A 27,360-nucleotide genomic window follows, 5' to 3' on the forward strand; every position below is an offset into this window, starting at 1 on the left:
TTTTTGTGTTGAAGCTATTGTAACTGGCTCTAAGGAAAACAAGTTGGCTGAGACAGTGAAAATGGTCATTTCTGAGGCCTCCCGAGTGGTGCAGTGGTCTAAGGCTCTACATCGCTGTGCCACTTGATATTCTGGGTTCAAATCCAGGCTCTGTCACGGGCAGCGCACAATTGGCTAGATGCATTAAGATATCCTAATGCGGTTTATTTGTGTATGTCAGGCAGACAAGTGACTATTTGTATTCCAAATTTGAGCAATATCAGCGCTTGCAATATTGGGTTACATGAGTTTATGTGACCCATCCCCCCTCCAGCCAGGCATTCAGCACGTTTTGAGTTTAGTTTTTGAGTAAAATATTTTTTCACAACCAACCATTTAATAAATGGGAGGCATTAGAGATGTAAAAAAATATGGTTGTGTTTTGTTCGACCTCGGGTAGGGGTATAATTTTTTGGGGGGAGGCCCGGCCAGTAGCCTAATCTGTCTAAATTGGTGGTACTGTGTTCCTGAAATGCGACGTCAAAACAGCTGAAATGACTGACGCAGGCAAATATTGAGGAGCTCGGGGGATACACGAGCAGGGAGAACCCTTCGTTAACGTTAATTATTCCCTCAACACCTGAGAGCAATTTCAATTTAAGTGTGAGGCCTATCATTGTCACATAAACGCATCAGACCAATTATTGCTCGGTGCATATTGTTCATGCAACAAGCTGTCTCCATGGCAAAGGAAAAAAATATGTTAAGTTACCCTAGAAAAAATACTTTCAGTTTTTCATCTTCATCACTGTTATTAGTGCCAAATAGAAAATGTCTAATTATATTTCTTTAGAGCCCTCTCTGTAAATCAAAATGTGATATTCTATAGAATATAAGGCTACTATCTTGACAAGGCTTTGTGGGACGGTAATGTGTTTCAGAGACTCCAACGTGCATTGACAATCCTCTTATAGTGTGCCTTACCGAATATGGATTAGGTCCGTGTGCAGCAACCGTTTTGCCTACAGGTCACTTTGAAAGGGATTTGATTGAATTGGCGTGGTTGATCTTGGCCTGCTATAATGTACAATATATATTCGTTAGAAATTCAATATAAATAAGTTTGACATTGAAGAAAATATCGCTTTATTTTGAATGCTTTAGTAATCTAAGTTTCTGCAACCTGTTGAGCATCAGGTAACCTTGACTTTCCAAGGATACATTACAATAATACATCATGTTAGTCTGTTTGAATCTAATGAGCTAATATTATAAGGTGAGAAAAATGTAACTTGCGTGTGGAGTGAACCTGTGTAGCGCGCGATAGCCTCGTGAAGCGCGAACAGCGGGATGTAAGGAGCTCTCTAGGGTGCTGAAGTTGACAAACAGAAGGGAGCTCCTGCCTCTTCCTCACTCTATCATACAGACCAGAAAGATAATGAGGTGTTGTGTCTTCAACTGTGCAACGGTATGACATTTTACATGTGTTAAAATATAGAGAATACTGAAATGGTGAGGTAAGGATTACTGGGGGAAAAAACAGGTGTTAAAAAACTCTCTTCAGGCTTCTCAGCTTTCAAGAAGGCCAATAAAAGCAATGGTAAGTGCAACTTATTATGCTTCAAGTTATGCTATTTCACGAGTGTATCTTTGGGAAAACATGCTATCAAATACAGTGATCTCACTTTCACATAGCCTACTTTGTTTTAACGCTATGCAGTTCAATGAACTTTGAAGTAGCCTAACCCTAATTAGAAATTATGTTCAAATAAATAGGCTACTCTAAACTTTTTTTTGCAGGTGTCTTTGGTTTGGTTTATATTGCTCTGATGTAGGATCACAGTTCACCAATACGGATACTCAAGCAGGATAATGCAACATATTCCTCTAAATGTTGGAAGTGTGCTATGGGATTTATCCAACTATCCATACAGCCCCACCATCTTCAAGAGCAGACACAGCCTTACAACGCTGCCATTCTATAACTTTCTGCTATGGGTCCTGCTCGGGGTTTTGACGTTTCCATGCTGTGTCCAGTGTTTAATCTTCAAAGTTGGGGTCCTTGGGCCCTGGAACTGCGACCCGGTCTACTCCAAGGCCCTACCTGCGGTGGCCGCTAAATTGGCAGTGGGTAGAATAAACGAGGATTTCAGTTTAGATTTGGGAAGCAAATTGGACTTCGTGATCCTGCAAGAAGCATGTGAAACGTCTAAAGCGTTGACCACATTTGTGTACTACGAGAAAATGGTGGACGGTTTCGTCGGCCCCACGAACCCAGGATACTGTGACGCAGCCTCACTTTTGAGCAAAAACTGGGATAAAGCTATCTTTTCCTGGGCTTGTATTAACTATGAGTTGGATCGAATCAAGGGTTACCCAACCTTCGCACGGACACTGCCGTCACCCACACGGGTGTTGTTCACGGTGTTGAAGCATTTCTGTTGGGCCAACATCGGCATCGTGTCTTCCAATGAGGATATCTGGATGGACACCGCCGGTAAAGTGGCCAACTCCCTGCGGAGCCAGGGACTTCCCGTTGGCATAGTAGCGTCGGTGGGAATGAACGAGACGGAGATGGAGAGTACATTGAGCAGAATCCAGGCTGCGGGGGAGATCAAAGGCGAGTGTTTTTAACAATTTCTTTACGGTCTCTTTGCGGAAGTTTTAGTTACTGAAGAGATACGAGTGAAGTATGTGCAGGTTATGTGCAGGTTATGCTATCAAGCCTCACAAGACCTACACACAAGGCCTACACAACTATGTGATTGATCAGTTTAAAAGGGTAATCCTCAACTGAAACAATAACAAAGCATTTCCCTGCCCTGGTTTCCGTAATAAACTGAGGGATGGGGTAGAAGAAATCTAACCCCTTTCAAATTCATAGATAGAGCTATGGATACAATTACTAACCATCCATGATATCAACATTATAGTTTTAACCATGTTAGAGACTATAAAGTGTTTGTTTACATTTACATTGTTTACAAACATTGGAGTACAATGAGCTTTAATTTCGGGTTCTGATGGGATAAGACAGTTGGAATAAGCTAATGAGAAGTTATATTGTTCTAGAATCAATGGGTACATATCATTCATTTATAAGTCCCAAATGTTATGCAGCAACTACAGATTGACCCTTTAAGGTAGGGTCATGTTGGCCAATGATGAATGTTACCTCAACCTGTGTTGATTAAGTTATTTTCAACTTGATTAGGGGTTGTCTCTGAAGTGTGAATCAATGCTATCATGAATGAATAATTTGTTTTTACAGTAGGATGATTCAGCAACATGCACAGAGATGCAATTCCTTCATGCACATGGTCATTCCAGGTGGCGAACCCTCACTGTCTCTGTCCTGTGTGTTCCAGTGATCATCATGTGCATGCACTCTGCTCTGATTGGTGGGGAGCAGCAGACAGCCTTCCTGCTGAAGGCCCATGAGATGGGTCTGACGAAGGGCCGCTACGTGTTTGTCCCCTACGACACCCTGCTCTACAGCCTGCCCTACGCCAACACATCCTACTTCCCCCTGCAAAACAACACCAAGCTGCGGCAGGCCTACGACGCCGTGCTCACCATCACTGTGTCCTCAGATCTGATGTCATTCAACGAGGCGTTCAACATGGCCAAGAGGTTTGAGGAACTCACCATATCACTGGTCCCACAGCAGGTGAGGAGGGTGTTTCTTGATATTTTCACTTTTTGGATGTGAGTGGATTCCATCTGAATTTCAATTGATTGTTATGTTATCACATTGTTATTACAATAGTATTATAAATATGCCATTGATCGCATTTATTGAATATTGGTTATATGGAGAAACACCATAGTCTTCAGGTCATTTGATGATTTTATCTGTTTTAGGTCAATGTATCACTCTCAGTTTTGGAAAAGCTAATCACTTTAGCCAAATAAACAATTTATCAATGGCCTCCTTGCATTCCAGGTCAACCCCCTGTTTGGAACCATCTACAACGGTATTTACCTCCTTGCCAAAGCCATGCACAATGCCAGAAGAGCTGGCAAGTGGCTCTCTGGGACCAACCTAGCTTATTTCACCAGGAACATGACGTTCTCTGGCTTCAACCAGAAGATCAAGATAGACACTGAAGGGGAGAGCCAGACTAACTATGTCATCTTGGACTCCGACGGATGGGAGGGTCAGCTGTACTGCTCCTATATGGTGGACCTGAGCGCTGATATGGTCCGCTTCGCGGGGAAGTCCATTAACTTCCCCGGGGGTTCCCCTCCTCCCTCAGACTCCAGCTGTTGGTTTGAACCAAACACAATCTGCACTGGAGGTAGAGAATCTGTTTAAAATCAAATCATATTTTATTTGTCATATGCGCCGAATACAGCAGGTGTAGGTAGACCTTACCGTGAAATGCTTACTTACAAGCCCTTAACCAACAATGCAGTTCAAAAAATAGAGTTAAGGAAATATTTACTAAATACATTTAAGTAAAACATAAAGTTGTTAGTTTGTGTCTTTCATTCTTCCATCACACAACCAAACTATGTCTTTAGTCTCCATGTCTTACCTGTGTCTCAGGTGTGGAGATAACCTTCGTCATAGTGGTGGTTGTGATCATCTTCGTTCTGATCGTGGGAGGACTTGGTCTAAGTCTGTTTGTAAGGTAACTCTTCTCACTGTTCTGTTCTGTTTCTTACTGTATTTTTATGCTGTTCAGATACATAGAGACTATAAACCCAGACAGAGATAGTTGGTTTTGCTGTGCTGTGATCTTGGCTGACATGCTCTCTGATTGGCTGGCAGGAGGAGAATCCAGCAGATCCAGTTGGTGAAGGGTCCCAATCGGATCCTACTGACTCTAGAGGACCTCACATTCATCAACCCTCAGCTTAGCAAGAGAGTAAATATATTGTCCCATGTGATTCTCTACAATATTACCTCTATCTGATATACTGTATGTTCATTCATATATTTTATGCCTCATAGAAAATCACTATAGAGGACCTGGGTGACTCTAAAAGTGCGATAGACAGCAACAGTATGCATTCAGGAGACCCACACCACTCTGTGGACAGCATCACAACAGCAACACATGAGACCACAAATGTAGCTGTCTATGAGGTAAGTAGACGACGTTGACCGCTGAACCACAAGTCGAATTTTCATTCCTTTCCCAAAAGATTTGAGCGTGACTTGTAGAGAATGGAGCCAGGATAAAACCACATATTTTTGTCCATGGCTTCACAGGGTGACTGGGTGTGGCTGAAAAAGTTTGAAGAAGGCCATTTCAAGGAAGTCAAGCAGAGCACGACCAAGATCTTTACAAAGGTAAAATAAAACATAACAACAACAGCAATTTCAAGCACAAGGTCAGTGAAATGCTTGCGAGCTCTACCCAACAGTGCAGAAATAAATATCTAAAATAGTATAGCTAATAAAACATTTAATATAAATGTATATACTGCATTTTATTTCATATATATATATTTTTTTTAATTATTAGTATTATACTATTAAGAAAACATGAGAAATAATATAATGTATAGAATCTTGTCTGGGATGTGAGGTTGTTTTTGTTAACTTTGGGGTCTTCACTTTGTGTGAATGTGTCCAGATGAAGGATCTGCGAAATGAGAACATCAATCCGTTCCTGGGGTTCTTCACAGACTGTGACATGTTTGCTGTGGTGACGGAGCATTGTTCCCGTGGCAGCCTGCAGGACCTCCTGAGGAACGACGACGTGAAGCTGGACTGGATGTTCAAGTCTTCTCTGTTGCTGGATCTAATCAAGGTATGACATGTTTGACGTGTCATGTTACAGAACTTTTTCTGCTAGTCTAATTTGTCCCAATAAGATTTTAAAATATCTTATAAAACCTGATCATGTTAATTTAAATTGTTTTTCTAGTACTTTGTCATAAGTAACACCAATGGTTTACCTGTGTTGATCATATTGGCCTCTCAGGGTATGAAGTATCTGCACCATCGAGAGTTCCCTCACGGCCGGCTGAAGTCACGGAACTGTGTGGTGGACGGTCGCTTTGTCCTCAAGATCACAGACTATGGCTTTAACGAGCTGCTGGAATCCCAGAAATCCCCCCAAAATGTAGTTCCACCTGAAGGTAACATCTATGCCTAGATCTGCACATTTTTGGGAAAGAAATGTCACTCTTTTTTTGACAGTGCAGTCAAAAATGTGATATATATTTCCACACTATGAGGTTGAAATAACTCTGTGAAATGTTGAAAATTATGTTAATGCCCTTTTAGTGTAAGAGTTATTTGAAAATACCGCCTTAAATTTCAGCTTGTTTTGCATGGGTGTTGTGTCGGACCACCAGGTGACATCATAACAAAGAGAGTTTTCCCTCCTCTCTGCCAATAACAGTTTTCAGGTTACACATCCCTCCCATAAGGCTCCTCCAGTTAGGCCCCTCTCTCAGACCACTCCCAGACAGTCCTAGCAAAATTCTTGCTTGAGAAATGTCATTTTACTAAGAAGCTATTTTTGTAAGGTACTTAATTGTTACCCAGAAATGATTTGATATTGAAACTAAAATTGCTGCATTGGACCTTTAAAGATGGACTTCACACGCAACCATTTGTATTTCTAGTTTGTGAGCATACATCTATGTCATTTAAATGTGCTGCATTTAACTAACATGCCGAAATCATGACCCTGTGCTTCTTTATCTCAGATCAGTTTTGGACAGCTCCAGAGTTCCTCCGAGACGCGGAGAACTCTCGGAAGGGCACCTATAAAGGAGATGTGTATAGTTTTGCCATTATACTCCAAGAGGTGGTTGTCCGAGGACTTCCGTATTGCATGCTGGGTCTGACTCCTGCGGGTAGGTCTGGGGGATACAAAACAGGCAAAATCATACAATCCACTCTGAGAGGAAATGTTTTGTTTTACCTTGAGGTCAGTTTTTGGTATTTTGTGAATCAACATCAATTGATTGATTAGTTATACTGGTATCTATCGAGTAATGTCAGAGTTGTAAATCGCAATAATTTCCCTATCTACAGTGTATAATGTAGCTACATATTGTACAGCATTTCTGCTTTGCTTTGACAAACTGTCTAGTACCAGCTGCCAATAAGCTGTGTAATGAGTTGTTATGCTCTAGTGCTGTTGCTATATAACCTCTCACCTCTCTTTCTCTCTTCCTCCCAATCAGAGATCATCCGTAAGGTGAAGAAGCCTCCTCCCATGTGCAGGCCTACGGTGGCCCCAGATCAGGCTCCCCTGGAGTGTATTCAGCTGATGAAACAGTGCTGGAGTGAACAGCCTGACCGGAGACCAGCCTTCGATGAGATCTTTGACCGGGTCAGCAACACTCATCTGTCTCCATGGTTATATTAGCAGTTGACGTTACTCTTCAATAAAACACCTCCCAAATCAAATCAGGGGGAGAAAAATAGGTTTATTCAAAGAGGAGATGTTATACTGGGAGGTACAGTTGAAGTCGAAAGTTGACATACAACTTAGCCAAATACATTTAAATTAAGTTTTTCACAATTCCTGACATTTAATCCTAGTAAAAATTCCCTGTTTTAGGTCAGTTATGATCACCACTTTATTTTATGAAAGTGAAATGTCAGAATAATAGTAGAGAGAATGATTTATTTCAGCTTTTATTTCTTTCATCACATTCCCAGTGGGTCAGAAGTTTACAAACAGTGGGGAGAACAAGTATTTGAAACACTGCAGATTTTGCAGGCTTTCCTACTTACAAAGCATGTAGAGGTCTGTAATTTTTATCATAGGTAGTACACTTCAACTGTGAGAGACGGAATCTAAAACAAAAATCCAGAAAATCACATGGGAATTTCTGGGTTTTTAAATAATTAATTTGCATTTTATTCATGGTTGGGATGGTGTTCTTCGGCTTGCACGCATAACCCTTTTTCCTCCTATCATAACAATGGTCATTATGGCCAAACAGTTCTATTTTTGTTTCATCAGACCAGAGGACATTTCTCCAAAAAGTACGATCTTTGTCCCCATGTGCAGTTGCAAACTGTAGTCTAGCTTTTTTTATGGCGGTTTTAGAGCAGTGGCTTCTTCCTTGCTTAGCAGCCTTTCAGGTCATGTCGATATAGGACACGTTTTACTGTGGATATAGATACTTTTCTACCTGTTTCCTCCAGCATCTTCACAAGGTCCTTTGCTGTTGTTCTGGGATTGATTTGCACTTTTCGTACCAAAGTACGTTCATCTCTAGGAGACAGAACGCGTCGTTTGTAAATTGCTCCCAAGGATGAACCAGACTTGTGGAGGTCTACAATTTTTTTTTCTCGGGTCTTGGCTGATTTTATTTCATTTTCCCATGATGTCAAGCAAAGAGGCACTGAGTTTGAAGGTAGGCCTTGAAATACATCCACCATTTGACTCAAATAATGTCAATTAGCCTATCAGAAGCTTCTAAAGCCATGACATAATTTTCTGGAATTTTCCAAGCAGTTTAAAGGCACAGTCAACTTAGTGTATGTAAAATTCTGACCTACTGGAAGTGTGATACAGTGAATTATAAGTGAACTAATCTGTCTGTAAATAATTGTTGGAAAAATGACTTGTGTCATGCACAAAGTAGATGTCCTAACCGACTTGCCAAAACTATAGTTTGTTAACAAGAAATTTGTGGAATGGTTGAGTTTTAATGACTCCAACCTAAGTGAATGTATGTGAATGTAAACTTCCGACTTCAACTGTAGATGTTCATTCTCCCCTGTCCTCAGTGATTCTCTTCAGTGATGCTCTTCAGTGATTCTCTTCAGTGATTCTCTCCTGTGATTCTCTCCTGTGATTGTCTCATCAGAACAAAGGGACAGGATGCACTTTAGAACCCAGCCCTAGCCTGTGGTTGAACAATTAGATTTCCTTGTAATAAAACTGGGCCAATGGCTAAATAACAAGTATACTATTTCAGGAATGAATTTAGACCAATGAGTACTTGCCATATAGCTATGAGTCCCAGACTGAAATTCCTCCCATGTCTCTGACCCATTGATCATTAATCCCCTATTACAGAAAAAACACTATTTCCATTTATCTTTAGTACTCTATTGACTTTTAGTCGTCTTGACCTTTTGTACTCTATTGACCTCTCATCCTCTGCGTTGTGTATTTATCTTGGGAAATATTCTTACAGTTACCTGCTGTCAGTGTCATAGCAAGGTAATGCAGGGAATATGTCTGGGTAATTATAGGCTGTGGACAGCAGAAATTGGTCTCTCAGCACTCATGGGCCGGGTCCAAAATCAGTCTTGCCTACTACTTAATAAAACGAGATACTGTGTACTAATCGTATTACACACTATTTAGAACGTACGGTTTAGTAAAAACAAATGCAGTACGCAACAACTAACATACTCGGCTCACCCATCCTGAGAATGTGTCATCCAATAATGCTCAATTTAAAGAATACTTGAGTTTTGAAATTTCACTTACTATGAAATGTTCTATTTTTGCATACAGTACCAGTCAAAAGTTTGGACACACCTACTCATTGAAGGGTTTTTCTTTATTTTTACTATTTTCTACATTGTAGAATAACAATGAAGACATCAAAACTATGAAATAACACATATGGAATCATGTAGTAACCAAAAATATATTTTAGATTCTTCAAAGTAATGTCACGCTCGTCAGGGTAGCCTAGTGGTTAGAGCGTTGGACTAGTAACCGGAAGGTTGCAAGTTCAAACCCCCGAGCTGACAAGGTACAAATCTGTTGTTCTGCCCCTGAACAGGCAGTTAACCCACTGTTCCTAGGCCGTCATTGAAAATAAGAATTTGTTCTTAACTGACTTGCCTAGTTAAATAAAGGTAAAATAAAAAATAATGAGTGGACCAAGATGCAGTGTGATATGTTTCCATCCTTTATTTAGAAGAGAAACTTAAAGCACAAAAATAATAAAGCGAATAAATGAAACGTGACGCTACATGCAGTGCAGAAAGCAACTACACACAAACATAGTCAAGATCCCACAAATACAATGGGGAAATAAATATGATCCCCAATCAGAGACAATGATAAACAGATGCCTCTGATTGGGAACCATATCAGGCCAACATAGAAATGCAATTCCCCTAGATAACCCACCCTAAATCACACCCCGACCCAACCAACATAGAGAATAAACAGCTCTCTTTGGTCAGGGCGTGACAAGTAGCCACCCTTTGCCTTGATGACAGCTTTGCACACTCTTGGCATTCTCTCAACCAGCTTCACCTGGAATGATTTTCCAACCGTTTTGAAGGAGTTCCCACATATGCAGAGCACTTGTTGGCTGCTTTTCCTTCACTCTGCAGTTCAACTCATCCCAAACCATCTCATTTGAGTTGAGGTCGAGTAATTGTGGAGGCCAGGTCATCTGATGTAGCACTCCATCACTCTCCTTCTTGGTCAAATTGCCCTTATAGTTAGATTTTTTTTAAACACATTTTTGGTTACTACATGATTCCATATGTGTTATGTCATAGTTTTGATGTCTTCACTATTATTCTACAATGTAGAAAATAGTAAAAAATAAAGAAAAACCCCTGAAGGTGTAGGTGAGTCCAACCTTTTGACAGGTAATGTACCTAAAATGCATACTATTTAGAACGCTAGTATTCAGGTTTTCAGACACGGACAAAGTCTTGTCTCATAGCTTTATGGATTTTTACAGAGATCATAAGTCATACCTGATATTACATAATGTAGTGGTAAACCGATGATGATGGTGTATGTCACAGTTCAAGCTGATCAACAAGGGCAAGAAGACCAACATAATTGACTCCATGTTGCGGATGCTGGAGCAGTACTCGTCTAACCTGGAAGACCTGATCAGAGAGAGGACAGAGGAGCTGGAAGTGGAGAAACAGAGGACAGAGAAACTGCTCTCTGAGATGCTACCTCCGTGAGTCAAGCATCATGTTATAACACTCACAGAGACAACTAAATAAGACAATGGGCATCTTGTTATTATAAGATACCATTCTTGTATGATGCCACGGGTATTATCCTTTTAATACATGATGTAGTACTTTACTTTCAACTTCAAATGATTGGTTGTTGCTCTATGTCATGTTACCACTAACACGTTACCACTAACACAAAATGTCCCCTGTCACATTACAGTTCTGTGGCAGAGGCTCTGAAGACGGGTGCGACGGTGGAGCCAGAGTACTTTGACCAGGTTACCATCTACTTCAGTGACATAGTAGGCTTCACCACCATCTCTTCCCTCAGTGATCCCATCGAGGTGGTGGACCTGCTCAATGACCTGTACACGCTGTTCGACGCTGTGCTCAGCAACCACGACGTATACAAGGTCAGTTATACTATTTTCACACTACTGTGTTGAACCAAAATGAGCTGAGTCGAGGCATCATAGTTGCTGGAAACGGGTTTGGGTGTCGTGCTAGGGGATCTTCACAACAGCACAGATCAAGTGACATGATGATTTTTTTAGTATCAATGTGCCAATGTTTCACTGTATGCCTGCTTGTTTGCATTGTATAGGTGGAGACCATTGGTGATGCCTACATGGTGGCATCAGGTCTACCCAAGAGAAATGGCAACAAACACGCTGCGGAAATAGCCAACATGTCCCTGAACATCCTGAGCTCTGTGGGCACCTTCCAGATGCGCCACATGCCCGGCATTCCCGTCAGGATACGAATAGGGATACACTCAGGTGAGAGAGGGCATTGGGTTGTCCCTGCCTGGCAGACACACTATGAAGTTAGGCTGATTAGCTAGATGATCAATCTTGCTCAAATTTTGTATGCCAAAGTAAGGTGTTTATAAATATGAAGAGTTTCTTTCCAAAACACCATATATCCATTTTCTGAAATGTTGGTAAATTAGCTTATATTGTTTAAACTTCTTATGGCTAAGATATGCATATTATTAGTAGATTTGGATAGAAAACACTCTGAAGTTTCTACAACTGTTTGAATGATGTCTGTGAGTATAACAGAACTCATATGGCAGGCAAAAACCTGAGAAAGAAAATCCAACCAGGAAGTGGGAAATCTGAGGTTTGTAGTTTTTCAACTTTTTGCCTATCCAAGATACAGTGTAAATTTGGTCCAATTGCACTTCCTAACGCTTTCACTAGATGTCAAAAGTCTTTAGAACCTTGTTTGAGGCTTCTACTGTGAAGGAGGAGAGAATAAGAGCTGATTGAGTAAGAGGTCTGGCAGAATGTCATGAGCTCAGTCAGGCACCGCCCGTGAGAGGTACCTGCGTTCCATTGCATTTCAAAATACAAAGGAATTCTCCAGTTGAAACATTATTGAAGATTTATGTCAAAACATCCTAAAGATTGATTCTATACATCGTTTGACATGTTTCTGCGAACTGTAAGGGAACTTTTTGACTTTTCGTCTGGCCTGCGTGTCGTGAATTTGGATTTGTGAACTAAACGTGTGAACAAAAAGGAGGTATTTTGACATAAATTATGGACTTTATCGAACAAAACAAACAGTTGTTGTGGAACTGGGTTTCCTGGGAGTGCATTCTGATGAAGATCATCAAAGGTAAGTGAGTATTTATAATGCTATTTCTGACTTCTGTTGACTCCACAACATGGCGGGTACCTGTATGGCTTGTTTTGTGTCTGAGCGCCGTACTCAGATTATTGCCTGTTATGCTTTTTCCATAAAGTTTTTTTGAAATCTGATACAGCGGTTGCATTAAGGAGAAGTTTATCTAAAGTTCCATGCATAATACTTGTAACTTTTAGCAATGTTTATTATGAGTAATTCTGTAAATTGACGTGGCTCTCTGCAAAATCACCGGATGTTTTGGAAGCAAAACACATAACGCGCCAACGTAAACTGAGATTTTTGGATATAAATATGAATTTTATCGAACAAAACATACATGTATTGTGTAACATGAAGTCCTATAAGTGTCATCTGATGAAGATCATCAAAGGTTAGTGATTCATTTTATCTCTATTTCTGGTTTTTGTGACTAGGTACTGACCTAAATGGCTGTGTTTTTCTGTGACTAGATACTTACCTAACATAATCGTTTGGTGTGCTTTCGTCGTAAAGCCTTTTTGAAATCGGACACTGTGGTGGGATTAACAACAAGTTTATCTTTAAAATGGTGTAAAATACTTGTGTGTTTGAGGAATTTTAATTATGAGATTTCTGTTGTTTGAATTTGGCGCCCTGCACTTTCACTGGCTGTTGTCATATCGATCCCGTTAGCGGGATCTCAGCCGTAAGAAGTTTTAACCTGTTGCGACGAGCAATCCCGTATCCGGGAGCGTAATTATAGCCTCAAGCTCATTACCATAACGCAACGTTAACTATTCATGAAAATCGCAAATGAAATGAAATAAATATATTGGCTCACAAGCTTAGCCTTTTGTTAACTACACTGTCATCTCAGATTTTCAAAAAATGCTTTTCAACCATAGCTACACAAGCATTTGTGTAAGAGTATTGATAGCTAGCATAGCATTAAGCCTAGCATTCAGCAGGCAACATTTTCACAAAAACAAGAAAAGCATTCAAATCAAATCATTTACCTTTGAAGAACTTCGGATGTTTTCAATGAGGAGACTCTCAGTTAGATAGCAAATGTTCCGTTTTTCCAAAAATATTATTTGTGTAGGAGAAATCGCTCCGTTTTGTTCATCACGTTTGGCTGAGAAAACCCCCAGAAAATTCAGTCATTAAAACGCGAACTTTTTTCCAAATTAACTCCATAATATCGACAGAAACATGGCAAACGTTGTTTAGAATCAATCCTCAAGGTGTTTTTCACATATCTATTCGATGATAAATCACTCGTGGCAGTTTGGTTTCTCCTCTGTTCAAAATGGAAACATGCACGCACCTGGAGATTACGCAATAGTTTCGACGGAGGACACCGAGCGGACACCTGGTAAATGTAGTCTCTTATGGTCAATTTTCCAATGATTTGCCTACAAATACGTCACAATGCTGCAAACACCTTGGGGAAACGACAGAAAGTGTAGGCTCTCTCCTTGCGCATTCACAGCCATATAAGGAGACATTGGAACACAGCGCCTCAAATCTGGCTCACTTCCTGTATGAAATTTCATCTTGGTTTCGCCTGTAGCATTAGTTCTGTGGCACTCACAGACAATATATTTGCAGTTTTGGAAACGTCAGAGTGTTTTCTTTCCAAAGCTGTCAATTATATGCATAGTCGAGCATCCTTTCGTGACAAAATATCTTGTTTAAAACGGGAACGTTTTTCATCCAAAAATGCCCCAGAGGTTCAAGAGGTTAAAGAACTTATGAAAGAGATTGGTGTGTTTTTTTCAATATCTAATCATGGCATGGGTTTGTTCAATGGCAGACATGTATTTGTTTAAAATCTATCACTTGATCGTTTCATTTCAGAGAGACAAATAATCAGGTTTTTTCTCAAAACACGATATATTCACCTTACTCTTCGAGAAATAAGTAGTATTGCTAGGTTTTACACATTCAAATGTAATGAATAACTACATTTTTAATAAAGAACTGTACAAATGGTACATTTGTGATATATTTAAAAACTTCTTATGGCTGTACTCCCGTTAACGGGAGCGATATGACAACAGCCAGTAAAAGTGCAGGGCGCCAAATTCAAAACGTCAAAAATCTCATAATTAAAATTCCTCAAACATACATGTATCTCATACCATTTTAAAGGTAATATTGTTGTTAATCCCACCACAGTGTCCGATTTCAAATGTGCTTTATAGCAAAAGCACCACAAATGATTATGTTAGGTCACCACATAGCCACAAAAAGCAGAAATAGAGATAAAATGAATCACTAACCTTTGATCATCTTCATCAGATGACACTCATAGGACTTTATGTTACACAATACATGTATGTTTTGTTTGATAAAGTTCATATTTATCAAAAAAGGAGTTTACATTGGCGCGTTACATTCACTAGTTCCAAAAACATCCAGTGATTTTGCATAGCCACCTCATTCAACAGAACTCACTCATCATAAATGTAGATGATAATACAAGTTATACATATGGAATTATAGATATAGCTCTCCTTAATGCAACCGCTGTGTCAGATTTAAAAAAAACTTTATGGAAAAAGAAACCCATGCAATAATCTGAGACGGCGCCCTGAAGTAAAAGTCACAATAGCCGCAACGATGGCGTCAACATAAACAAGAAATTACATGATAAATATTCCCTTACCTTTGATGATCTACAACAGAAAGCACTCCAGGAATCCCAGGTCCACAATAAATGTTTGTTTTGTTCGATAATGTCCGTTATTTATGTCCAAATACCTTCTTTTGTTAGCACGTTCATTCTGGTCAGCGTTACATCGGACATAAACATTACAGGTTGGTTTCCCAATTTTTCAGTTTTTGATTTGTTAAAAAAGTTTGAAATATTCAATAAATGTCGTTCCATTTCATGATTGTGTCCCACTTGTTGTTGATTCTTCACAAAAAAATACAGTTTTATATCTTTATGTTTGAAGCCTGAAATGTGGCAAAAGGTCGCAAAGTTCAAGGGGGCCGAATACTTTCGCAAGGCACTGTATTAGCAACTGAGACTGAGGAGCAGGCCGTTTACTTTGGGCAACTTATTCATCCAAGCTACTCAATACTGCCCCCCAGCCATAAGAAGTTACATTTAAAAATGTTTTATCAATACAGTTATATAAGATCCGTATGTAAAACATTAACATTTGACATTTTTGTCATTTAGCGGATGCTCTTAACCAGAGCAACTTACAGTGATTGCATTCATCTTAAGGTAGCTAGTTGAGACAGCCACATATCGCAGTCAAATATACAGTGTGCGAACATTCCATTCTAGCTAAACAATGCATATACTGTATAGGGTTTTGCAAAAAATAACTACATTTTAATACACACTTAAAATCGATGAATTGGAAAAGTAATGTTTAACACAAATATGAAGCTACCCATAAGCACAAATGTGAACAATTTGTGGATATAGTGTTTTGGAAATAAGCTCTTCATATCACAATCAATCACTTTGATTCTATTTTCTTTTCTAACTGTCTGTATGTAGGGATCCATCATTCATAACGAGGGCGGCTGAAACAGTAGCAGGCCAGGGTTTGGTTTCTCAATGTGATGTCTGAGATGTGATGCTCATGTGTTGTGTGTGTACAGGGTCATGTGTTGCTGGGGTGGTGGGTCTGACCATGCCTCGGTACTGCCTTTTCGGAGACACAGTCAACACCGCCTCGCGTATGGAATCCACTGGGCTGCGTGAGTATCAGAGGTTCTTGGTGTTGATTTACAAAACATTAAGAACACCTTCCTAATATTGAGTTGGAACAGCCTCAATTCGTCAGGGCATGGACTCCACAAGGTGTCGAAAGCTTTCCACAGGGATGCTGTCCCATGTCGACTCCATTGCTTCCCACAGTTGCGTCAAGTTGGCTGGATGTCCTTTGGGTGGAACATGCTTGATACACACGGGAAACTGTTGAGTGTGAAAAACCCAGCAGCGTTGCAGTTCTTGACATAACCCTGTTCGCCTGGGCTGGCACCTTCTACCATACCCCGTTCAAAAGCACTGAAGTATTTTGTCTTGTCCATTCAGCCTCTGAATGACACACATACACAATCCATGTCTCAATTGTCTCAAAGCTTAAAAATCATTTTTAATCTGTGTCCTCCCCCTTTATCTACAATGATTGAAGTGGATTTAACAAGTGACATCAATAAGGGATCATAGCTTTCACCTGGATTCACCTGGTCAGTCTATGTCATAGAAAGAGCAGGTATTGTTAATGTTTTGTACACTCAGTGTATTTCTGCTCAGGATCTGCATTATTTTGCTGGTATGTTTGTCGTGACAGTGTTATTTCCTTTCAGCTTATAGAATTCATGTAAACATGAGCACTGTGAAGATCCTGCGCTCCCTCAACGAGGGCTACAAGATAGACATCAGGGGCATGACAGAGCTGAAGGTATAAACACCTCACAATACATTATCCTTTGTGTTCACCTATAGGATCTCTTTCAACTGTTTATAAATAAATCAGGAATAATGATGTGTTCCTACAGGGTAAAGGCATTGAAGAGACTTACTGGCTGGTTGGGAAAGAAAACTTCACAAAGCCTTTACCGAAGCCTCCAGAGATTAAACCAGGGTAAGACCTCACAATACCGTACCTTATGTTGAGACCCTGCCGAGAACTAAGTTAATCTTAACATGTCTACATTTCATTCAGTGAATATTTGTTAATTGATTATACAGCAGTTTATGTGTAATAATTTCACTCATTTTCTCATCATTCACTGCATGAGCAAAATGGAGTCCCAATGAGGCTGTTATGGTGGTGTTACAGTACATGTGTTGTCTACTTTAGGGATGACAATCATGGACTGAACCCAGAGGATATAGCTGCGTACAAGAGAAAAAAAAGCAAAGAAAAAGCTTGATTCTCTGAGTCAAAATCGAGGAGGTAGCTAGCAATTTGCATGCCGTGCTCTGTTGTGTCATGGTGAAAATCTAGTTGTTGTGTGGTGTCTTCTGTTTCATGTGGTTTGTGGCTTTCACAATCTGTGGGATTTTGTTGAGCCCCCTCTACTACCCCCACCCCCTATACTGTCCATCCATAGTCTCTTGATCTGATCTCTTCTCTAATCTTCTAATCTTATCACCTTCAATACCGTTAAAAGCAGAGCAGAACTTGACCATCCCAGAAAAGCTCTATTCATTTTGGTTAATCGAGTGGTTCACCGTCATTACCGTCCTTCCGTTCTTTTCACCTTCTTATTTGAGGCAGCACCTCTAAGACACAGGTGGGGAGGATGGGCTCGTAGTAATGGCTGGAACGGAATCATTGGAATGGTGCATATCAAGTACATGGTTTCCATGTGTGTGATACCACGTAATTCACTCCATTCCAACCATTAATATGAACCGTCCTCCCATCACCAGCCTCCTATGCTCTAAGACAATTAACATTCCGCTTCTTCTGCCATGTCATCTTGTCTCGTCTTCTTTCGCCAATTGCCATGTTTGCAATAATCTGATAGTCCTTCTATTGTTTGAAGTGGAAGTACGTAGAGTTTAAATGTTTTTGGATCTTCCATTCTCAGGGACAACTGGCAAGAGATGGTGACAGATGAGATCAAGACGATATTTCGCAAGGCCAACCGGGAGGTGGACAAGCCTAAAATCTGAGCAGATGAGACAGAGATAGAGAGACAAAAATGGGGAGAGGAGGCGGTCACAGCCGAAGAGAGAGAGAGGAAGAATAAAGGATGAAGGACTGGTGGACAGAGGGCATGGACCGGCCTACTCACTGCGGCTTACGTGGTCTCCTTTAATAGGATTTGCCTGGCTGCTGTCTGTGTAATCTGCTTGTGGCCAGCACAGCTGAAAGGGAGAACACTAATGAAATGAAGGTTGTTGAATTACTGTCCTGCGACAGGGATAGTGCATGTCTTCTTAATGAACTATGCACTTATTTCTCTGGACTCCCATTGGCCACTAAGTGGCTTTGTGTCAGTGGAGTATTTTTGTCTAGATGGGATACAGTTTATGTCAAAACTAACTTATCGTAGCGGGTTAGGACAATTTACGCAGCAAGTTAGGAGAATGAATGTAGTAACTTATGAGAATTAAGTTTAATTAAGGTTAGGAAAAGGGTTAGGTGTAAAGTTAGCTAATATGCAAAACATTTCAACTTTTGACATCAGTTTGACAGAAACTGTAACCCATCTGGACATGGCCAAGTGGAGTTGAAGTCCCAGACCTCAACAGAATGATCTACTGTATCTCTCCACTCCCATACTGTACTGTAGCTTTTAATCACATGCATAATGGAAATTATTTTCTATTTTTGTTATTGTTTCATCACTCTTCTCAACATTTTGAAAGGAGCACTTATCTCTAACTGAAGAGATAGTTAGTTATGGGAAAATATTCAAATTTTAATTCCATTTTTAAGTTATGGCCAAAAACCTTTGTAAGAATGTAAGGTTAGCATTCCAAAGTTGTGAGAGGAAATATACTCTACCGTTCTAAAGTTTGGGGTCACTTCGAAATGTCTTTGTTTTTGAAAGAAAATCCAATTTATTGTCCATTAAAATAATATCAAATTGATCAGAAATACAGTGTAGACATTGTTAATGTTGTAAATTACTATTTTAGCTGGAAACAACAGATTTTTTATAGAATATCTACATAGGCGTACAGAGGCCCATTATCAGCAACCATCACTCCTGTGTTCCAATGGCACGTTGTGTTAGCTAATCCAAGTTTATCCTTTTAAAAGGCTAATTGATCACTTGAAATTTTTTATTTTAGCACAGCTGAAAACTGTTGTGATGTTTAAAGAAGCAATAAAACTGGCCTTCTTTAGACTAGTTGAGTATCTGGAGCATCAGCATTTGTGGGTTCGATTACAGGCTTAAAATGGCCAGAAAAAAATACCTTTCTTCTGAGACTCGTCAGTCTATTCTTATTCTGAGAAATGAAGGCTATTCCATGTGAGAAATTGGCAAGAAACGAAACACCAGTCTCAACGTCAACAGTGAAGAGGTGGTGCTGGCCTTCTAGCCATATCTCAGACTGGCCAATAAAAATAAAATATTATGATGGGCAAAATAACGCAGACACTGGACAGAGGAAATCTGCCTAGAAGGCCAGCATCCCCCAGTCGCCTCTTCACTGTTGATGTTGAGACTGGTGTTTTGCGGGTTCTATTTAATGAAGCGTACAAAAAAATTTGCTTTTGTTTCACAATCAAGGATATTTCTAAGTGACAACAAAACTTTTGAACAGTAGTGTATATAATGTATTGTCAGTAGATTGGCATATAGATAAATAATTCCCTATATTAATAATGTGTTTGTTTGTATGAGAAAAAAAGAGTGTTATTTGGGGACAATGATACAATGCAAAAAATAAGGACAGACACATATATTCCATTTTTAATTTGAACTGTGGATTTCTGTGTTACATTGACCTCTAGAAATTCAAAAAAATGTATATGAATGCTGTATCCGCTTGTTATAGATCGTCTATGTAATATTTCTGGAAAGAAGTCTTGCCATTTCTAAGCAGGGCATTTGGAGCCACGGAGTATAGTGATTCTCAATAGACAAGACAAGTAAAAATGGTCATGTCCAATGTTGATGACTTCATTGACAAGTGTACTCTTTTGTTTGGTTGAAGGTATGACTTGTATGAATGACAATGAATGAGCGTCCATTACAAGCACTATGAGCGCATACTTTAGGGTTACCTATGCAGTGAAAAACATGAATAGATCATTACCAAATAACATGAGCAATGATATATGCAGATGGTTGTTTGATGATATACAGTATATTGGTAAGCTTTTAGTGTCTTATGTATATTAATTCATCTATTTAATAGACTAAGAGAACAATTAATTAAAATAATGTACAGTATGCAACATATATTTTTAAGATGCACAGTGTTGAAAAATGTAATCTGTTACTGATTACAGTTACATAAAAAAATTAAGTAATCAGTAATGTAATCCGTAATCAGAAACATAAAGATGCATTCATTATATGTTATTTGTCTTGGATATTTATGAGACACAAAGACTCATGTAAATATATATTTAATTAAATAAATCACTGTGGTTTTATTTATATGTATGCATATGACACTGGGTTACAATAATTTATTTGGCTCTTCTAGACAGAAAGGGAAAGTATTATCCACGTGGTTGCTCTATTCGCCAGCAGATGGCGGTGAGATCACATCTCTTGATCTTTCTGTCCTCCATCATCTTTGTCCATTACTCTCTAAATTGTTTGTTCATGGGAACGTGATGATGAAAGACTACTTTGTTTTTAACACCCCATATTCTACAAAATGTCTGTTTTTCAGAATTATTTAGGATGGTTGATGAACAGTTTCTGAATCAGTTTTGTGTCTAAGGTCTCAATTGACAATAGAGATGTGTCATAAGTTTTACTTCCTTGTTGAGTAGATCTTCTCCCTGTTTCACCATGCTAACCCTGCACTACAACCTCACCCAGCTAGGTTGATTAGCTTCTTAATGGGGATTTCCTATCTTAAGATCTCTATATTAAGCTCCGGCAGTACAAACTAATGTGTTAAATAGTTAAGGCCTGTAAGGTTTGGGAATCCTTTGGAATTGTGTGGCTTTTGCAGGTTTAAAACTTGGCCTATGTAAGGTCCCCCACAAAAGATTCTCCACATTCCATTCTGGAGACAGAGGAATGTTCGCCCTCAGGCCGACTGGAACGATTGTTATCATTTTCCTCACTGAACACAGACAGTTAGATACACAATTGCATACTCACTGCACAATTTAGTTCATTTCAGAGGCTTAAATCCTGATTATGGCCCCTTATGTTGAATCTAATATTTTCTTAATCATGATGTATCAGTATGCTTAGACGAAACTGACCAGAGTCTTACACTTGAATGTTAATCACACACACCAAGTTCATTTTGTGTTTATTTTTATTGAAAAATAGTCCAAAAAAAAGGACACAATGTTGAATTATGGATATCATTCCAAGGTTTTGTGGTAAATGCCTACAACATAAAGTCACAGTTTGATTGGCAAATGGCATAGATGATTCAATTAAAACAAAGAGTACAGAGGCACAGTTCCAGTGCAGCTGGAAGGCAAAAACTGAAAGCCTGATAAATGTACTTTGCTGGTTGGAAAGTGGAAGATAGTATGTCTTGAAATTTGCTTGTGCAACAATATTTCTCTTTAAACAAAGATAATGCAAGTAACCACACAGATCACAAACTCAAAATAAGAGAGAAGCCAAACCCATACTGGTGAAAATAATGGTGGAATATGTCGGATTTTATGGAAGGCAGAAATCTGAGAGATCATAGCTAATTAATATAAGCATGCTGTCAGGTAATCTGCTATTCAATGTTCAGGTACTCTATAAAGGCACTTATGGTGTTTGGCTATTTCCTGAAATGTGTTGAAATGCAGACTTTAACAATGTTATTCATTATGGCACATTGCAAAGGCCAAACAGCATTCATTCAAACGTATACACTCCTGTTCCCTGCGAGTGCTTAATGTGTCTGTGATACATTAGTAGGTCTAGCTATTCAGACCACAGGTTACCTGTTGGAATGTGTTCTTGAGGTAACAGTGATACCATAATACACATACCATTTCCTGGCATGATTCAATCAGTAAACCGTAACTCATCCATTAAATATTATAACTCATCACGCATCTTGTCTCCTTTGGGTCGCACCATTCTGCCGATGAAGAGGATGGAGTTGGTCTTGTTGTCCTTCACCAGGAAGATGAAGGGATGGTCAGCGTAGAATAACTTGGGGTTTCTCAGCTTCTCGCTTCCGAAGATGCTGGTGTCAGAAGGGTTCCCCTCAATGTCCCACTCCATGGCAGAGGCGTGGAACACATTGGAGAGGTACAGGTCCTTCTTGCCAGAGATGTTGGAAAAATCAGCCTTGGTTTTGTCCACAGCTGCAGTCAGACCAAGCTCACCAAGAGTTTTCTGGAGAGAAGAGTACAATAGAGAGTGAAACATGGAGAAATGGTTTATATGTAGGTCAAATATGTTCTTTCATAGTCAAGCTTGCGAGCTAACTCATAGATTATGAGATAAGTCATTAATAACCTTAAAATCTATTGAAAACAATATAGTCGCAACGTTGTCTTTACCTGGAGGTTGTGGCTAACTTCTACACTGACTTTGGGCAGAGAGATGGCCACGGCCCTCTCCTCCATCTTGCCCATCCAGGTTTCCAGCTGCTTGCGGGTCAGCAGCTTCTCCAGCCTGTCCAGGGGCTCCAGGTGGTAGGGCATGATGAACACCAGGCTGGACTGCTTCTGGCCCAGGGGCATGTCCAGCACAAACAACATGTTCTCTGTGTCATCATGGAACTTATAGAGACCTGTGGAAAACAGTCATGAGATAAGAATAGATTAGTCAACTGATCTTGATAATGTCTTATATTAAGGCTTATAGTATGGTATGTCTCTATTCAAAAGGTTAATGAAACCTACCAGTGCGATGCATCATGGGAACAGAGACTGTGAATGAACGGGTCACCAGGAAGCCACGGTTGTCTACCATCTTCTCATGGAAATTCTCATCCCAGTGAGCTGTAGACAGAGGATGTTTGTTTTCTAAAGATATTCACATCTCACAAGCTCACGGTTTAATACTCCCCAATATCAACAGTAATAGCAGTAGCGGAAGGTACTAACTACTAGGCTACAGAGTGTTTTTGAAGAACTCTACTTACGCTTGAAGAACATAGCATTGGCGATCATGGCTCCATCAGCATTCTGCACATCCTTGGTGATCTCAGGCAGCTTGCCGTTTGTCGACTTGGCCGCCCATTCGTTGATGGAGTTCACTGTGCTCCGCTTGTCCCTGAGGTTGATCTTTGAATGGTCATAGTTGTAGTGCTTCTTGCTGCTCTTCACAAAGTCATCGGCAAAGGTGACCGAGCTGGGGCCGTAGAGGCGGTTGCTGATCTTCCATGTGACATTACGGGTCTTGGAGTAGCTGACCTCATTCAGGAGCTCTGACAGGCCTGTGTGCAGGTGCTCATCCTTCAGGGCATCAGCACTGAGGACAGACTTGACCTGGGAGGCGGTGGAAGCCTTGCCCCCGAGGGCCACCATGCCCAGGGAGGAGGCCACCACCACAGGGGATATCAGGATGTTGTCAAGGCCCTTCTCCTTGGCCACCGTGTGGTAGAGTCTGAAGGCCAGGTTGGCGCTCTGGTCAGCCATGGTGGTGGCGTGGCTGCTCAGCTTCTTCCTGTCTTCTCCAGAGGCCACAATGGCCAGCAGGCACAGAGCTACGACGGTCACCCACATCCTGTCTTTCTTCTGGTTCTTGAGCAGCTATAGAAGCCTGAAAGCAGACAAAAATACAAGAATGTAGGAATTTTGTGTTGGCATTTGAGGCCACTGTCTTAAAAGGATCTATGTTTGTGTAGCAAATAAGTGTTGGAGTGTAGTTTTAGACGGAGGACACTTATTCAGCAGTTAAATTACAATAGTCACCACAAATTACAATGTTGAACCCAGAAGAGGGCAGGGTTGGCTGCACAAATGAATGGCTTCCAATTTCAGGCAGCCATGTTTCTAGCCACGTCAGCATCTGAACACTTGAGCTATAGCAGCACCCTAGTGTGCTGGGCTCTGACTGAAGGTGTATTTTGTATACCTCTGTGTTCTTATTCATTGTAGAACAAAAAAAAACTATAAATTCACAATTTCTAAAAGAAAATGTGATATTCAGAAGTTCCCAGAGGTACCATTAATGCACATCGTTGTGAATTTCCACATAGAACCTCTGCGGGTACTTTTGGCCCGTGAACAGAAGCCCACAGTCTTTTTTAAATAAAAAGGAGCAAATGTTCAGCCTCAGGATATGTCTAACAACTATTAATCCTTTGATTTTCAACTACTTGTGAATTGCTTCTCTGCCTTCAAAAACATGGCAGTAGAGCTGGTTTTCCCTTATTTAGCATTTTTCACTTTGTATATCTTTGCATCATCTTGGGATACCTTGAAATGTTTTCATACTGATGCCAAGGTTTTCGTTTTTCATTCTGAAAGAAAAGAGGTGCATGGGATAATCTCCATACAGCAGGTGATAAAGCATTAGGCAAACCCACATGGAGCTTTTTTTCCCATAACATTTCTTTCAATATAAGGGTCATTGTTGAAAACATTTTGTATTTGATAGTTTCTTGAATAATGATTCATAGCTAGGTATATCGTGCAAACACACATGTAAAACCTCTCATTGGTCAGTGCATGACCCATAGGTATTGCAGTCTGCAGCGCAGGAAAAGTCTTTGTTCCATATATATATATTTTTAAATAAAACATCGCAGCACCCACCCCAAATGACTTCCCACCACTCCCAAAATCATATATGCAATGTAACTAACAATTCTGCTTGTTTGTATGTGCAATTACCCACAACCAAATAATATCCCCAATGAAGTAAATGCAATGATTTGTCATTTTCTCTCTTCATTTATTGAATAACTGTAACCCAATAATCAACATGCATCATCAAGCAACGATATCTCAAAATACAGGTCTGACTGCCATATCTAATACCCTTTATAGATAAATTGCATGAACATCAATGCGGCATCCTATCAGCTACTCCAGTTCTCACCAAACAGTTGAGATAATAGCATATGTGCCGTTTGATTAAACGTAAAGATTGTGCAAGAGTGCCTGAATCAGAATTACATACCAAATTCTACAAAAGTTATGTTGAAAATAGTTTCGGAACCTAAATGCATGCACTACTTTTACTTTAAACCATTAAAACAAAACAACAGCTTTACCCAAAAAAACATCGTTAAAACTGAGCATTCTCACAGTCCTTACCTGGCACAGCTTGGCACGACCTCTTCCAGATATCACTCTTTGGGTTAGCTCCTCTGTCGATTGATGTTCTTATTATTTTTACTCGGGCCTATATATCCCACAGAAAAGAAACTTCTGGAAGTTGGGAATGGGGTATGCAAATGAAATCCTCTGGCTCTCCTTAGGAAGCCTAGACGTCAGACCTCCCCTGGATGCATTTGCTGGAGTCCTCTGCATGGTCCTAATGCTGCAGGCTGACTCAATCCCACACACAGCTTTCATCATATACAACTTTCACACATTTTCTAACTTTCATTCACCAGCACAGTATATATGGGTAAAGTGTGTATTTTTCAACAGAGGATATGTGCATGTCAGTGATGATGACATCCCTTTGGCTTCCTCTTGTAGTTGTGAATGAGTACATTGGGCACAATGCTCATACTGTCTGCATGATTTGTATTTTCAATAATCCTGTTCAAAAGCAATGATTATGGAAGGGATTCCACACGGCTTTTATAACAGTAATTGTAACCATAGTTACTAGAAGTTTGTCAAAGTAATTCGTTTCAGGCTCCTCATCACTCCCCCCTCCCCCATACTGCCACGTCTTTCCAGGCTGATTGCAGGCTTGTTCAGGATGGGGGTTGTGGAGCAGGAGCTATAGCAACAGTGCTGTAAACGAGCTAGAAATCAAGCTCTGACCTAAAAACGTCCTCACCAGTCTCAATACAAGCAACTGCAACCACTTTTTATATAATTTCAACTAAAAGTAACCTTTTATTGAATTACAATGTGAAATTCTACTGGTACCATGTGGTACATCTCTTAAATAGGTAGAGTGAAATGTAGTTCTGATGCCATCAGTTCGATGTCCAAATCACATCATTCCACTGTGGATGTAACATATTTCCCCTCCTCTTTTTGCAGCCCTGTCTTACCTCTTGTGCAGGCTTAACATTATGTATACTCCCCATGTGCTAAGGGTAAAAAATGACCCGCATTCACTAAACCCCTAAAATAAAGCAGCTTAACTGAAATTTTAAACCCCAAATCTATTTTGCACGAAGAAACAACCTGTCATTCATCACAAACGTTGTGAATATCTGGGTTTTCCCTCTTCACAATGCAGAAAGACTGCATTTAATCAGGTTCTGGCGCCGTAGCATCGGGGTCAGACTGAGGCTCCTGAGGTGGTCGACTGGTTCAGGCCTGCGGAGGAGACATGGGAGGCCCCTCCGCCTGCCCTGCCGGAAGTTGGGTCTGCAGGTTTGTGAGGCCATTCATAGTCCTGAGGAGGGTGAACAACGTATGTGACATGGTTACAGCTTCCCTCCGATTACCGTATTAACCCCTCGTTCCATGTGTCTCTCCTCAGGCCGGTGGTGGCTGTACTGTCCGTGACCAGTTGATCTACAGTGGGGCAAAAAAGTATTTAGTCAGCCCCAATTGTGCAAGTTCTCCCACTTAAAAAGATGAGAGAGGCCTGTAATTTTCATCATAGGTACACTTCAACTATGACAGACAAAATGAGAAAAGAAATCCAGAAAATCACATTGTAGGATTTTTTATGAATTTATTTGCAAATTATGGTGGAAAATAAGTATTTGGTCAATAACAAAAGTTTATCTCAATACTTTGTTATATACCCTTTGTTGGCAATGACAGAGGTCAAACGTTTTCTGTAAGTCTTCACAAGGTTTTCACACACTATTGCTGGTATTTTGGCCCATTCCTCCATGCAGATCTCCTCTAGAGCAGTGATGTTTTGGGACTGTTGCTGGGTAACACGGACTTTCAACTCCCTCCAAAGATTTTCTATGGGGTTGAGATCTGGAGACTGGCTAGGCCACTCCAGGACCTTGAAATGCTTCTTACGAAGCCACTCCTTGGTTGCCCGGGCGGTGTGTTTGGGATTATTGTCATGCTGAAAGACCCAGCCACGTTTCATCTTCAATGCCCTTGCTGATGGAAGGAGGTTTTCACTCAAAATCTCACGATACATGGCCCCATTCATTCTTTCCTTTACACGGATCAGTCGTCCTGGTT

The 27,360-nt window shown here is 40.2% G+C and overlaps 2 protein-coding genes across 3 annotated transcripts; one reads left to right on the plus strand and one right to left on the minus strand.

Moving 5' to 3' along the window:
- The first annotated feature begins 956 nt into the window (after window positions 1-956).
- On the plus strand, window positions 957-21,582 carry LOC115141944 (retinal guanylyl cyclase 2-like). Its single transcript, XM_029681368.2, has 19 exons — window positions 957-1,579; window positions 1,780-2,599; window positions 3,348-3,649; window positions 3,926-4,280; window positions 4,532-4,616; window positions 4,757-4,853; window positions 4,940-5,074; window positions 5,201-5,281; window positions 5,568-5,744; window positions 5,919-6,075; window positions 6,652-6,801; window positions 7,135-7,283; window positions 10,697-10,860; window positions 11,082-11,274; window positions 11,466-11,640; window positions 16,103-16,201; window positions 16,814-16,908; window positions 17,006-17,091; window positions 18,047-21,582. The coding sequence occupies exons 2-19, from the start codon at window positions 1,852-1,854 to the stop codon at window positions 18,129-18,131; spliced, it is 3,333 nt and encodes a 1,110-aa protein (XP_029537228.2). The 5' UTR covers window positions 957-1,579; window positions 1,780-1,851; the 3' UTR covers window positions 18,132-21,582.
- On the minus strand, window positions 21,401-25,680 carry LOC115141945 (serpin H1-like). Of its 2 annotated transcripts, XM_029681370.2 has the most exons (6): window positions 25,333-25,680; window positions 24,490-24,533; window positions 23,211-23,830; window positions 22,969-23,067; window positions 22,624-22,856; window positions 21,401-22,456 (listed from the first exon to the last, which is right to left on the minus strand). In XM_029681370.2, the coding sequence occupies exons 3-6, from the start codon at window positions 23,791-23,793 to the stop codon at window positions 22,154-22,156; spliced, it is 1,218 nt and encodes a 405-aa protein (XP_029537230.2). In that variant the 5' UTR covers window positions 23,794-23,830; window positions 24,490-24,533; window positions 25,333-25,680; the 3' UTR covers window positions 21,401-22,153. The 2 variants fall into 2 exon arrangements, with proteins under 2 accessions (XP_029537230.2, XP_029537229.2); XM_029681369.2 differs by lacking the exon at window positions 24,490-24,533 and having other exon boundaries at window positions 25,333-25,679.
- Between the last annotated feature and the right edge of the window lie 1,680 nt (window positions 25,681-27,360).

This window comes from Oncorhynchus nerka, linkage group LG14 (genome assembly GCF_034236695.1).
Source record: "Oncorhynchus nerka isolate Pitt River linkage group LG14, Oner_Uvic_2.0, whole genome shotgun sequence".
Classification (NCBI taxonomy): domain Eukaryota; kingdom Metazoa; phylum Chordata; class Actinopteri; order Salmoniformes; family Salmonidae; genus Oncorhynchus; species Oncorhynchus nerka.

Excerpts from the sequence above, each read along its gene's own strand:
- LOC115141944 (XM_029681368.2), top strand. The coding sequence starts at position 1,852 with ATGCAACATATTCCTCTAAATGTTGGAAGTGTGCTATGGGATTTATCC. Across the intron at positions 7,284-10,696 it reads TCGATGAGATCTTTGACCGG|TTCAAGCTGATCAACAAGGG; the intron begins GTCAGCAACACT and ends TGTATGTCACAG. Across the intron at positions 11,641-16,102 it reads ACGAATAGGGATACACTCAG|GGTCATGTGTTGCTGGGGTG; the intron begins GTGAGAGAGGGC and ends GTGTGTGTACAG.
- LOC115141945 (XM_029681370.2), bottom strand. The coding sequence starts at position 23,793 with ATGTGGGTGACCGTCGTAGCTCTGTGCCTGCTGGCCATTGTGGCCTCT. Across the intron at positions 23,068-23,210 it reads CAATGCTATGTTCTTCAAGC|CTCACTGGGATGAGAATTTC; the intron begins GTAAGTAGAGTT and ends CTCTGTCTACAG. Across the intron at positions 22,457-22,623 it reads AAGTTAGCCACAACCTCCAG|AAAACTCTTGGTGAGCTTGG; the intron begins GTAAAGACAACG and ends TCTTCTCTCCAG.